This window comes from Saccopteryx leptura, chromosome 9, assembly GCF_036850995.1.
Source record: "Saccopteryx leptura isolate mSacLep1 chromosome 9, mSacLep1_pri_phased_curated, whole genome shotgun sequence".
Lineage (NCBI taxonomy): Eukaryota > Metazoa > Chordata > Mammalia > Chiroptera > Emballonuridae > Saccopteryx > Saccopteryx leptura.
This window is the reverse complement of record NC_089511.1, coordinates 17028482-17042797: the sequence shown is the minus strand read 5'-3', so window position 1 is coordinate 17042797 and position 14316 is coordinate 17028482. Positions and strand designations below refer to the sequence as shown.

The window sequence follows — 14316 nt, the reverse complement described above, 5'->3', positions numbered from 1 at the left end:
CTCATATGTGCCTTGACCGCGGGTCTTCAGCAGACTGAGTAACCCCTTGCTCGAGCCAGCGACCTTGGGTCCAAACTCATCACAGTCTTAATTTTAGAACACTTCTATCATTTGAAAACGTAACCTCATGCCCATTTTCAGTCATTCCCCAGCCTCAGGCAACCACTAATATACTTCTTCTTTATGGATTTGCTTTTTTGAACATTTCCTGTAAAATAGCTTTCACTTAGCATGTTTTTGAGGCACATCCATGTTATAGCATGTATCAGTACTGCATTCCTTTTTATTACCAAATAGTATTCCATTGTGTGGATGTACTACACTTTATCTGTTTACCAGTTGTTGGACATCTGGGCAAGTTTCCTTTTTACTGCATATCTCTCAGGGTCTTTAACAGGACGATATATACAGTGTGTCCATAAAGTCATGGTGCACATTTGACTGGTCACAGGAAAGCAATAAAAGACAATAGAAATGTGAAATCTCACCAAATAAAGGAAAACTCTCCCAGTTTCATACCTATTCAGTGTAGTTTGATGTGGGCTCACACACAGATTTTTTAGGGCTCCTTAGGTAGCTATCCCGTATAACCTCTACAGACTCTTTACTGACTGATGGCCTACCAGAATGGGGTTTCTCCACCAAACTGCCGGTTTCCTTCAACTGCTTATCCCACCGAGTAATGTTATTCCTATGTGGTGGCGCTTCGTTATAAATGTGCCGATATTCACATTGCACTTTGGTCACGGATTCGAATTTAGCGAGCCACAGAACACTCTGAACTTTCCTCTGTACCATCCACATCTCGACTGGCATGGCTGTGGGCTGCTCCGCTGTATACACGGTGTTATGTCATCATCTGCACATGCGCACATGCTGCCACATCATCCTACAGAAACTGGGAGGGTTTTCCTTTTACTTGGTGCAGATTTCACATTTCTGTCGTCTTTTGTTGCTTTCCTGTGACTGGTCAAAAGTGCACCATGACTTTACGGACACACTGTATTTTGGTTCTGGTGGGGGCTTTGGAGCTTGAGCCTGTTTGCCTAGAAAGCTTGATTCTGATTAATGGCAGTTGTCTTTGGAATTGTGAGTGATTTTTATTTTCTTCTTTTAGTTCTCAGTATTTCCTACTGTGAGAATGCTTAACTTCTATTTTCAGGAAAGTAAAAAATTGTCATTTAAAATAAGGCTAGGTGGTACATCTCAGTGTTAATCATGATCACACGAAGTTGATAGCAAAGTCGAATGGAGGAGGAAAGTGGAGGAAACTTTGGCCCATCACAGAGCGGTGGGCCCGGCTGGCCATGTGGCCGTGTGTTCCTACAGCACGGTGAACACCTTTTCTTGTAATCTCCTGTTACTTTCCTCTTATCCTCACACTCTGTTTAACAGGGTGTCAGTGATCTGTAAGAACACATAGGTTTCAGGTAAACATCTCTTTGGCATTTGAACTGTCCATTGCATTGTGTGCTCATCACCCAAATTCAGATCACTTTTTGTCACTGTATATTAGTCCCTCTTTATTTCCCTCTTCTCCAACTGCCCCCCGCTGGTAACCCCTTCACTTTTGTCTATGTCCACGAGTCTCAGTTTTATATCCCACCTAAGCCTAAGTGTGAAATCATATAGTTCTTAGCTTTTTCTGATAGATTTATTATACTTAGCATAATATTCTCAGGGTCCATTCATGTTGTTGTAAGTGGCAATATGTCATCATTTCTTATGGCTGAGTAGTATTCCATTCAATATATGTACCACATGTTCTTTAGTCCTCTATCGAGGGACACTTTGGTTGTTTCCATGTCTCGCCACTGTGAATAACGCTACGATGAACATGGGGGTGCATGTGTTTTTGTGTACCAATGTTTTTGAGTTTTGGGGCTAGATACCCAGTGGAGGGATTGCAGGGTTATATGGTAGACATATTCTTAATTTTTTGAGAAACCTTCATAATGGGTGTACCAGTTTACATTCCTACCAGCAGTGAAGGAGAATTACGTTTCCTCCGCAACTTCAACACCTGTTATTACCTGTCTTGTTGATAACAGCCAATCGGACAGGGCAGACTGCAGCAGCACGGGCAGGTTCCCAGAGTTTCCTCTTCCGACCTGTCCCCGCACGCAGCCGTTGCTTTGGTTTAGCACTCTTCAGAGTGCACCCCAATCTCTCTCCTCCTCCTGGCTGAAGTGAACCCAGACACCCTGCGTTTCTCTCTCTCCGGAGCCCCACCATGAGTGCTCAGCAGCGGATCTGCATCCTTATCTTTTGTCCCCCATCACTACCCTGTGCACCTTTAGTTGATTCAATGGCTGATCTTTTGCTGGGTTCCTTTGCTGAGTTGTAGCTGTTCATATTGTTGAAGTTTCAGCGGGAGAGATCATGGGGATATCTCATTCCACCATTGTTCTGATGTCAGCAGGTATTACTTTTAAGAAAAGTTACAGAATTTATTTGCTTGGCTCGTTTGTCTTCTCTCCATGATGGGGGAACTTCGTGCGAGTTTTCATACTTTGACTGCTCTACTGGCAACACCAGTTATTAATCTCAGGCTTTAGATTTAACTAGCTTTTAGGATTTCATGGTGGTAGTTGGAACAAGTATTTTTGGAAGATGTTCTCACCTGAATGACATGTTCCTTGTAGTCAACAAGAAAGAAACAAAATCTGCAGAATGATGTTTGCTTGAGCTCTTTTTAAATAGGAAGAGGAAAAGTTGTTTCCTTTAAAGAGGAGCGATGAAGAATGAAATCCGTAGTGCCCTAATGGATTCTCCATTTTGTGCAATCCCTTGGGTTTATTGTTTAGTTTAGAGTTGCAAAGGAATGAGCTGGCAGGGAGCTGGGATAGGACGGTGGCCTGGCATCTGTTGGAAGTGTGATTATCCAGCTCTCCTGGATACCTGTTAGGATCAAGGCAGGAGGCACCTTTCACAGCTGACTGACAGTTTATAGGAAAGGGTAGGGCAAGTTTTGACTCTGTTTTACGTAGGGTGTGACTGAAGCCCCACGGGGTCATGGGAGGGGTCTGCCAGGCCTGGGTGTGAGTTCTCAACTCTTCCTCCTGCTAGGTTTCGTGCCTTGGGCAAGTCACCTAAGTGGCCCTCGTTTCTCTGGGTACCTCCAGCCAGAATGTAAACGTCACTGAACAGCAAAATGTGTCCTTCTCTGACTGTGTGTGCCCCAAGATGTCTAATGTGTTTTCTTAAGGACCAGTTTGTCCGCTTACTTATGCGGAGTCGCCCATTTCCTCTGTAATCTGCTGGAACCAACACCACCAGCGGTGCCTGGCTGAGCGGAGCCTTGCCAGAATTTTGGGCAGCAGGTTTGAGGGCCCCAACCCAGAGACTGATTGAGAGGGCCTGGGTACCTGTCTGGTGCTTCTGAAGCCGGGTATCTATGGACCAGTGCTGGTCAGCCTTTCTGCACGTTGACATTAGCTGGAGAGCTTTACAAGGTACCGGAGCCTGAGTACTACCCGAGAGGTGTGCTGTCCTCGGTCTGGGTTGTGGCGTCCTTATATAGATCTTATTTTTTCAGTTCTTTTTTTAAAATAATTTTTTTATTTTTATTTTTATTTACAGGGACAGAGAGAGAGTCAGATAGAGGGATAGACAGACAGGAATGGAGAGAGATGAGAAGCATCAATCATCAGTTTTTCGTTGCAACACCGTAGTTGTTCATTGATTGCTCTCTCATAATGTGCCATGACCGCGGGCCTTCAGCAGACTGAGCAACCCCCCCGCTCGAGCCAGTGACCTTGGGTCCATGCCAGTAAGCTTTTTGCTCAAGCCAGATGAGCCTGCACTCAAGCTGGCAACCCCGGGGTCTCGAACCTGGGTCCTTCCGCATCCCAGTCCGACGCTCTATCCACTGCGCCACCACCTGGTCAGGCTAGATCTTAATATCTCCCAGGAGATTCTAGCATGTATTCAAGACTGAAAACTATCGCCTCAAATGCTTTCTTTCCCTACAGTGAGGTACTTATAGGGGAGTCCCAGATGGCTCTTGGTGGCCCTTCTCTCCATCCAGTGCCCGGACATCTCGCCCTCAGTGCAGTTTGTGTGAGCAGAGTGTAGGTTCAGGCTGCACTCTGCTTTGTTAGCTTTTTCAAATCTCTTTTCTCCCATTTGAACATGTTAGGATTGATCTCTCAGGTTCTAGTGAGGTGAAACGCATTGATGGTTGTTTGTTACCCATGTTAGGGCCTGACAACAAGTCTTTCAACCAAGTCCTCTCCTCTGCTCATACCTCACAGTCCATGACTGAGCACATTTTTCTGCACAAAGTTGTGAGTTAGGTTTAGGTAACAGATATATGCTTTCTAATCTCAAAACCATTAGAAGTTAAGAAGGCAGAACACTTCGGCCTGAATTCTGATGGACTGAGGGGTTGAGCTAGGGAAGGCCAGAACTAGGGCGGCCAAGGGCAAGCTGTGTATGGTCTAGTCTAGGGGTTGGTGTAGGGGCAGGTCTGTCCTGGAGGGCCGTGGTGCGGCGCCCCCTAGCTGTGGGCCTGGAGCCTGCCACCCAAGGGGAGGGTTAATTTGTTTTTTACTAACAGCGGGAACTCGGGTTTCCTGTGGAGGAATTTTTTTGTGTACACGTTGAACTTTTGGACTGAACCGGTTATGCTGTTTACCTGAGCTCCTCTCTAGAAATTCTTCCCTGCTATTCCCCTAGGTGCTTGATTTTTGGTTCTAAAACACACTTGTCTTTTGCCAGATCTGTGTTGAGGGCAATATTGCCAGCGGGAAGACGACATGTCTGGAGTTCTTCTCCAACACAGGAGACCTTGAGGTACGGCCTCTACCACGGGTTCAAAGGAGCCTGCAAAAACTTGACAGAGTAATTTATAGTGGTGTGGACCACCCCGTCAAATAGAAATATAATACATGCCCCAAATACAAGCCATGTATAGATTGTAAAATTTCTAATAGTCTTGCTAAAAAACCCAAAAAAACCCTTTTATTTAATGTAATATATTCCTGATATTATTAGGTCAACAGGTAGGTAATCAATATAAAAATCCTCAATGAGCTATTTTATATTCTGTTTTTCATAGTAAGTCTTTGAAGTTTGGAATATATTTTATTTTTACAGTGTATCTCATTTTGGACTAGTCCCATTTTTAGTTTGTAATAGTTACATGTAGCTCATGGCCACTGTATTGGACAGTGCAGGTACAGAGCTCCCCACAGTTGTTAGGAAGAGTTTACATGTGCAAGAAGTCAGATTATTGAGAATGGCTGGAATGTTATGGTGGTACATCTAGATGTCAGGGGGTATGACTGCATAGTCAGTTAACGTAATTTCTAGTTTATTTATAGCCAGTCACTAAAGATAACCTCACGGTTTGTTCAGTGGATAGAGCGGCTCAGTATGCAGATGTCCTAGGTTCAATTCCCGGTCAGGGCACACATGAGAAGCAACCATCTGCTTCTTTCAGCCTCCCTCTGCTCCTTCTCCCTCTCTTCCCCTTTTGCAGCCAGTGGCTCAATTGGCTTGAGTGTCGGCCCCAGATGCTGAGGATAGCTCGGTTGGTCTGAGCATTGGCCTCAGGTGCTTATGATAGTTCAGTTGATTCAAGCATTGGCCCCAGATGGGAGTTGCTGAGTTGATCCCAGTCAGGGCATATGTGAGAGTCTGTCTCTCTATCTCCCCTCCTCTCACTTAAAAAAATAAATAAAAGAATAATCTCTACACCAAGACCCTGACCTGACCCTTTTTCTTTGTAGATTTTAGTGGTATAATCTTTTCTGTTTCTGGCTTTTCTGTTACTACAGATCCTACAGTTTCTTTGCCTTTAGAATCTTTTGCTTTCCGTCTTTCTTTTCTTGTTTTTCTATGAAAAACATTAATGATTTGATAAAAATAATAGCATTATTTAGCGTTTGTCTTGCTTATGTTCATGTCCTGCTATGCAGAAGAGAGTTAACACATCAGGCCTGAGGCTGCTACCCTTAGGCTAGTTTGCAAGGTCAGCTTTTGGTTGGCATGTGGGAACTTAGATTTCAGGAGAGTTCTCACCATTTCCGAAATGATAGGTATGGCGTTCTGTGCCTGGACTGTGAAAACAATATGGATTCTTCTGGGCGCGTGACTTATTTCAAGCGGTCAGGAATTTCTGTGTGTGTTAGACAGAGGCTGCCTACATGACTGAGCCCTGATAAAAACTCCTGGGCTCAGGCCAGCTTCCTGGGTAGACCTCATTTCACACATGTCACAACTTGCTTCTAGTGGGACTGAGTGTGTCCTGTGTGACTCCCTTGGGAAAGGCCCCTTGGAAGCCTGTGCCTGGTTTTCTTCAGAGTTTGCTCCATGTACCCTTTTCTTTTGCTGATTTTCCTTTGTATCTTCTGACTGTAATAAGATAACTCTAAGTATGATTATATGCTATGTCCTGTTAGTCCTCCTAGTGAATTACCAAACCTGGGTGGTGAAGGTCTTGGGGAACCTGACTCACCTGCCTGAGTGGTGTAACTCTCAATGGCACTTTAGAAGTATAGTTGGCCCTTGAGTAACATGGGGGTTAGGGGCACTGACCTCACGCAGTTGAAAATTGTGTATAACTTTTGACACCCAAAATTAACTACCTTTGTTAGTTATTCACGGGAGATTGGTTCCAAGACCTCTTCACGGATACCAGAATCTGTAGATGCTCAATTCTATGTAAAATGGCATGGATCATGCATACAGTCAACCCTCCACATCTTCAGACTTCTAACCACAGATTGAAAATAATACTGGTATTTATTGAAAACAAAGCCATGTATAAATGGACCCACGCAGTTCACATTGTGTTGTTCAAGGGTCAACTGTACTTGTATTCTTACTGAGGACCTTGGAACCAATGTTCAACAACAATAATAACAGCAATGATAGTTAACATCTGACGAGGATGCTACTTATGCCGGTCAGTGTGTTGAGGCTTCATTATATTATCTTTATCTAATGATTTCATCCTTACCAAAGTGCTCCTTATGAGGTAGGTACTATTATTACCTTGGCTGCAGATGAGGGCACTGAGTCTCAGTGAGGTTAAATGGCTTGATCAGGGCCTCATGGCTAATGGTGGAGCCAGGTCCCAGTCCAGCTGTCTGGCTCCAGAGGCTGTGTCCTTGTTTGGTTCTTCTGTGGTTTGAAGAGCTTTGTTGTCTTTAAGGAAATCACTCAGCCTTCTGTTCTCAGATCAGTGCTTTCTGACCTCCCCAACAAGGTTACCCTTCCAGCTGTAGGTTCGTCTGTCCCCTCTGAGCCCCTATTCTATACTACTTCTTAGGGCTTGAAAATTTATGTTGATTTCTGCAAGTATCCGATTGCTGTCTGCTTCTTCCAGTTAGTTCAAAGTTCCATGAAGGCAGGGCTGGGTGGTTTTGCTCTTGCTGTGTCCTTGGTGCCTACCATGGCACCTGGCACAGTAAGTACTCAATAAATGTTTTTTGAGTGACAGTGCCACAGATGGTGCACAGGTCAAGGCTGGTCCTGAATGGTGCAGCATCTGCTACTCGGGACAGGAATGGCATGCTGAAGACCCAGGAGAAGGAGAAGAGGTCTGGGAGGGGCAGTGAGTGATTCACAGAGGAAGGGATTGAACTGGATTTTGAAAGAGGTATAGGAGTTTTCCATGTAATGAAAGTTGATGTGAAATGAGGTGAGATAGGCATACTAGGCAGAAAAATAGCATGAGCAAAGGCCCAGAAGTGTAAAAGGTTCCGGGAGGTTACTGTTTAAGGGTCTTGTTCATTGCTTTCCATTGGTCTCTTGGGACCTGTGCTACCTGCTGACATGCACTTGAAGGTCTGCAGATGGATTTGGGTACTCTCAAAATCTTGGCCCCAAGAACATCATTTAAATCCTTTCTAGTATACACCTACACAGCAGTTTAGGGAGTGTACTGAAGAAACAGGACTCTTAGCTGTCAGTGTGCCCAGTGCAGAGATGAGAGGGAGAAAACAGAGGCAGAGAAAGCTGCCAAGTTCCTGGGAGAGCTCCCACGTGGGGATGCTGGGCTTCAGGTCGCAGCCTGAGGTGCCTGAAGCAGCTTCTCCCTGGGCTTCTCTCACCTCCCTGCCCAGCCGGCCGTGATAGCAGTGGGGCTGGGATGGAGCACACAGAGGAGGGACCGAAAGAACCTACCTTGCCCCTGGGGAGCTCCAGGGCAGCCAGAGAGGTGGCATGTGCATGTACTTGTATACAGGGATGGACAGAGTTGTTCTTGGGGCATTTCTGGAAGTCACGCGAGGAAGCGGTGTTTAGATGGCATTATGGCCTTGCACAGAGGGTTTCTCAGCTATTTTGGCTCACCCTGGGCACCCAAATCTCTGTTCTCTCTTTCCCTATCTTCCCAACACTTACATGCTTTCATAGAGCTCGTAGCTGGGGAACAGCGGCCCTTTGATGTTTCCTTTCCTTGTAGGTGTTACCGGAGCCTGTGCCCAAGTGGAGAAATGTCCGTGGCCATAATCCTCTGGTGAGTGCTTTGTTTCCTGCGTGAACCGCCAGCTTCCTCTTAAATGCCTGGGCATTGGGGTGCTGGTGCCTCAGCCTGCCCCTTGCCCAGGCATTTTCCTCGCTCTTAGCTGGGCTGGAGGAGGAAAGGGAGGACACAAATGGAAAATGGCAGCATTTTGGTGTTCTGAGGTCAAGGATCTTGGAAGCTTGGCTAGGCATGTGCAGAGCCCAGGGACCTCCTGTCAGTGACCCCACATTATATCAAGTGGTCAGCCTTGGCCACTGGGGGTGTGTCAGTCTCCTGCTGCTCATTCTACCCCACTTTCTCCTAGAAGAAACTCATTAGAACCCAGGTCTCTGCAGGCCTAGCCCCCCCGGGACCTATCACCTCTAAGTAACCAGTTTCTTTGGTGAACCTCTGATTTAGGTTTGCACTTGGCAGTGTCCAGGGGCTGCCTCTGTCTCACTCTGCAGTTACCTGTCTGCTTTCCCGAGGGTGGACCTAGCAGGCAGGGGCTATAGTGTGCTTGTGCCCCGTGCACTCCTTCTTGGTTCAGAGGCTCTGCTCTGGCTGCTGAAAGAGTGTGGAGGCTTGGTTCTGCAAGAGCAAGCTTGAGAAAGGGATGCAGGTCTGGGCGTCTGCCCCATGATGTAGGTAGGGATCATTAGTTTCATTTTTTCAGGTGGGGAAACTGCAGCTGAAATAAAGTTGCCCGAGGTTTCAAGCTTGTAAAGAATAGCTCTGGGTTTGAACCTTGGATAAGGGGGACCCTCTGCCGTGTCTTCATTTCTGTGATCTGTTTGTATGGTTCCTTAGACTCTGAGTTCCAGTAGGGACAGGACTGGGTTTAATTTGGCCGACCGTGATTTGCTAGAACATAGTTCACTGCCGAGCACTTACTAGGGGCTTGTTGAGTCATTCATTCAACCTATGCTTGTTTCCTGTTCCTGCTTTCCTGGCTCTAATATTCCAGTGTGGGAAGGCAGAAATCAGTAAAACATATGATATGGTGGGTAGGGATTGGAGCTATGAAAAAATCTAAAGCAGGTAAAGGGATTATTTAAATAAGGCAGAAACTCTCAGAGTTGAATAAAGAATCCCAGAACACAATCAGAAATTCAAAATTTTAGAATTTAAGTTCTAAAAACCAAACAAATGAATCCCGGAGACATGAAAAGAGTTTCCACATCAGTACATGTGGGAGAAGATGGAATGCTAGTCTTTCTCTTTGGGCATAACAGAAAAGCCCAGAAACATTCTCGCTCTTTAGGAATCAGGGAGGAGCCAGCGCTGGATTATTAAGACAAGTGGAGTTGCAGACGTTAGGGGTTAGAGGTGACATTTCACAGGACACAGTCCCAGTCTCAGAAGTTTGAGTATCTTTGGTACAAAGAGCATTTCCAGTGACAGTTTTAGAATAAAAAAATGTAATAGAATCAGATATTTCTACTTAAGTTTCCACTCTGGACAGATCAAGGTTGCTCATTTTATGAAAGGTCTCAGTTCATTACTATCTGAATTGGCTTTCTGATGAAGAAAGGTGTTTGTTTCTGCAGCCGACAGTCAAGAGGGAGTGTTTTTCCTAACTTTTCTGAGATTTTTCCTTTTACCTGCAGTTAGGACCTTGCATTTGCAATGCAGAGAGAGAGAGTTTCATTAGTGAGCACTGAGAAAAAAATCAAAAATGTGAAAGAGAGCAGAATAAGACTATCAGCAAGTGGAATTATGGAGCATGAAGTGTTTTGTAGGTCCAGGCAGTAGAATGTGAGGGGTGAGGCTTCTGTTTTAGACAAGATAGCTGGGAAAGGTGTCTGATTAGGTGACATTGCGCAGAGACCTAAACACAGTGCGGGGCTGAGAATACACATATCTGGAGGAAGGGCATTTAGACAGGGCACAGCGAATACAAACGCCTGAGGTGGATCGTGTTCGGATGTGTTCGGGGCACTAAGGAGGCTCGTGTGGTTGGAAGTTCACTGAGCCAGAGGAGAAGTGGTAGGAGACGAGAGAAGATGAAGTGATTGTCTGGGGCTCTTTGGGCTTTGGTGAGGGCTTTGGCTTTCATTCTGAATACAATGGGAAGCCACTGGAAGGTTCTGAGCAGGGAGTGACAAGAACTGAATTAGGTTCAATAGGCTCACTTTGGCTGCTGGATAGAGAATAGACTTCAGGTGCTCAGTGAACACTTACTGAGTGACTGAATGAATGTTCCCTGGGAACTTTGTATGGGCTCCTGTTACAGCTGTTACTGGGCTGTCCTACAGTAGAAGTGCCCCAATGTCTGTCTCTATGTGCTCCATTCTGAGGGCTCTGTGACCGTGTTGGGTTTATGTCTGGCCTCTGTTCAGCCCTATGTAGGTTCTGTGAGATGGCTATCTATGACCAGAATGACCAGCGTCCTACAGATAGAGCACTCGGAGGTAAACTGCTGCGTTCTCCCTTCTGCAGGGTCTGATGTACCGTGATGCCTGTCGATGGGGCCTAACGCTCCAGACATACGTGCAGCTCACCATGCTGGATCAGCACACTCATCCTCAGGTACCTTTCAGATGCTTGGGTTCCACCTTCTTAACTTTTTCTTCAAATGAGGGGTATATGGCTGCCAGGAATGGAACCCTCATAAGGAGCCTTGAGCAGGACCTTCGCATGCTGCTCAGTCTCCTTTGTTTTGGGCCGGGGTCTCTTTTCCTGCAGCACTCTGAAGATTCCCACCCACCAGCCTCAGCTAGTCAAGTTGCTATGATACCCTTTGAGCCTGAGTCTTCATGACTTAACCATGACTGGGCTCAACACTGTTTAATTCAGTTATTCTCAAAGTGTTGGTGGACCAGGAGCAGCAGCAGCAACAGCTGGGAACTTGTTAGAAATGTACACTCTCTGCTGAATCAGAAATTCTGGAGATGAGGCTCAGCAGTCTGTTTTATCAAGCTTTCCAGGTGATTTTAATGCATGCTTTGTTTGTTCACATGTTTGGGAACCACTCTCTAACCTCCACAAGATCTGACTTTTGGTTCAAATTCTTGAGAGAAAGAATCTGGTTGGCTTCGCTTGGGTCAGGTGTCCAGCCCTGGGCCAATCAGGTGTTGGAAGTTCATGGACCACAAACAGGCTGCTTGGGCCCCCTCCATCAGTAGGGATGTGAATAGGGGCAGAGGCTCTTAGAAAGGCTGGCAGAGGAGATCCTGATTAGCACCTGTGGGTTTAAATCGCAAGTACAACCTAAGAGACTGGCTTTGGAGGCCAAAGAAGAAGATCCCTGTAAGCCAGTTTCTTGGACAGAGCCATTCAGCTGGGTGACTTGATCAAGCCTTGGTTGGGCACTTTATCATTCTTTTATAAATCTGTTTCTTAGAAATAGAAAGCTATGAGTAGAACCGTATGAATTTCTATTTTTCCAAATGTCTGTCTAAATGATACAGGTTAGAGGATCTGAGGTTGCTCACCCTGCTTTTCCTGAGCAGGCAGTTACTTACAAACCAGAATTGCATCTGTTTTATCTGAATATAAGGAAACGTGAAGGAGGCAGAGAGAGAAAGAGAGATGGACAGACTTGGAAAGATGAACAGAAAGAGAGGTGATGACTGGGAAGCTAGCAAAAGATGGGCAATGGAAAGTGAGAAGTAAGGAGAGGATGGAGAAGTAGGACAGATAGACACATAGGGAGAGAGTCAGGAAATTCCTGGGTTGTGGTTTTGAATCTCCCTGATTTGCTGGTTCAGGTCCCATGGGCTCTGTGGGTGCATGGGTACCATGCTGAGTGAGAACATCGTTTGCCTACTTGGTGTCAAGAGTAGGGGCCCCTCCTGCTTCCAGTGGGACACTATGGACAAAAGGAAAGATCATCTGTGGAGGGTGTGTGCTCCCTGCCACAGAGGTGTGATGTCAGTGTTTCTGCTGGCCATAGTCTTTCCCAGTTCCAAAGGGCTGCAGTGATTTTTTTTTAAGTGAGAGGAGGGGAAATAGAAGACTCCCACGTGCACCCGGAACAGGAATCCACTGGCAAACCCTGTTTGGGGCTGATACTCAAATCAACTGAGCTACTTTCAGCTCCTGAGGCCAACTGTCAAACCAATCAAGCCACGGGCTGTGAGAGGGGAAGAAAGAGATGGGGGAGAGGGAAGGGAAGAGAAGCAGATGGTCACTTCTCATGTGTTCCCTGACCAGGATTGAAACTGGGACATCTCCACACCAGGCCAGTGCTCTGTCCACTGAATAGACTGGCCAGCACCTGCAGTGACTCTTTTTTCTTTTTTAGTGAGAGACAAAGGCAGAGAGAGGGACAGTCAGGGACAGACAGGCTGGAAGGGAGAGAGATGAGAAGCATCAATTCTTCGTTGCGGCACCTTAGTTGTTCATTGATTGCTTTCTCATCACTGAGAAAGTCGCGAAGTTGGTAGGTCTCACATCCTTACAGGGTTCTAGAAAACCAAACCCTGAGGCATTGATGGCATAGTCTTCTCATAATGTCACCTGAACCCCAGCCTTCTCTGTGCTTTACCTCAGTATTCAGATCCCTTCACTTAAGTAAAGGCACCCTAGTAATAATCCATACTAATTATGATACTTTGCATTTGACACTGCTTTGCTCGACAGTACTTGGCAGTATTTCTAGCACCTCCTCAAACCCAAAATCTAGGTGAGGCTTATCACTCCTGTGAAAGAGGCTGCTACTAACCAGCCCCAGTCTCAGTGTTGCTGCACTAGGGTGTGGGGAATGTCCAGGCTGAGGGAGGAACACAGCTGAGTCTCATGTCAGCTTCTCAATTCTTCTATTCAGCATAGACTGTAGTTAGAGGGAGCATAGGCATTCCTCAAGCCTTCCTGACCTTCTCTTTGCCTGAGTTAGTGAATCACTTTTTGTTTTCTTTTAGACGTCACCTGTACGGTTGATGGAGCGGTCGATTCACAGCGCAAGATACATTTTTGTAGAAAACCTGTATAGAAGGTACCAGAGTTTGCACAATTGATACTTTATTAATTTGTTCCAAATGCAATTGGAACTTGTTTATCCAAATGGCAGATATTGAGTACCTACTGTTTTGTATCAGTTTTCTCTTGCCACAGTAATGCTGTGTAACAAACTACAGCAAAACCTCAATGGCAGACAGATTTCTGCATTGATTGCTCAGTCACGTAGGGTGGTTAGCCAGGCCGCTCAGCTGACCTTGGCTGGGCGCCATGATATGTCCATGATTTTGAGTACTTTTGTTCTTTTTTTTCTAGTTCTTTAAGATGTAATGTTAGGTAGTTTACTTGGGAATTTCTCTTATTTCTTGAGATGGGCCTGTAATGATATATATTTTCCTCATATTACTGCTTTCACTGCATCCTAGAAGTTTTGATATATCATTTTGTCGTTCTCATTTGTCTGTATATATATTTTGATCTCTGCTTCTATTTCATTTTGAGCCAGTCATTTTTTAGAAGTATGCTATTTAATTCCATGTTTTTGTAGGGTTCTTTACTTCCATTTTGCAGTTGAATTCTGATTTCAGAGCCTTTTTGTCAGATAATATGCTTGGTATAATTTCAATCCTTTTGACTTTGTTGAGTCTAGTTTTGTGGCCCAACATATGGTCTGTCTTTGAGGATGTTATGAGTGCCCTAGAAAAGGTTGTATAATCTGATATTCTGGGATGAAAGGTTCTATAAATATCATTTATGTCTGTTTGGTCTAGTATGTGGTTTAAGGCCAATATATCTTTATTGATTCCGTTTGAATAATTTATTTAGAGATGTCAATAGAGTATTAACATCCCCAACTATGATTGTTTTTGTTAGTTTCTACTTTTAGTTCTGTTGTTATTTTATATATTTTGGTGCTCCCTGATTCATTGTATATATATTAAGAAGCGTTAGCCCTG

At 45.2% G+C, this 14316-nt stretch overlaps 1 protein-coding gene across 6 annotated transcripts in view; it reads left to right on the top strand.

Moving 5' to 3' along the window:
- The window catches only part of TK2 (thymidine kinase 2), a 39939-nt gene that overhangs the window by 2533 nt on the left and 23090 nt on the right, over positions 1-14316 (top strand). For 4 of the 6 annotated variants that reach the window (XM_066349280.1, XM_066349279.1, XM_066349282.1 and 1 more), the window contains exons 3-6: positions 4723-4797; positions 8417-8470; positions 10901-10990; positions 13324-13397. In XM_066349280.1, the coding sequence (XP_066205377.1) occupies positions 4723-4797; positions 8417-8470; positions 10901-10990; positions 13324-13397 (293 nt within the window). The remainder of the gene's footprint in view (positions 1-4722; positions 4798-8416; positions 8471-10900; positions 10991-13323; positions 13398-14316) is intronic. The other 2 variants (XM_066349281.1, XM_066349283.1) reach the window with 1 other exon arrangement.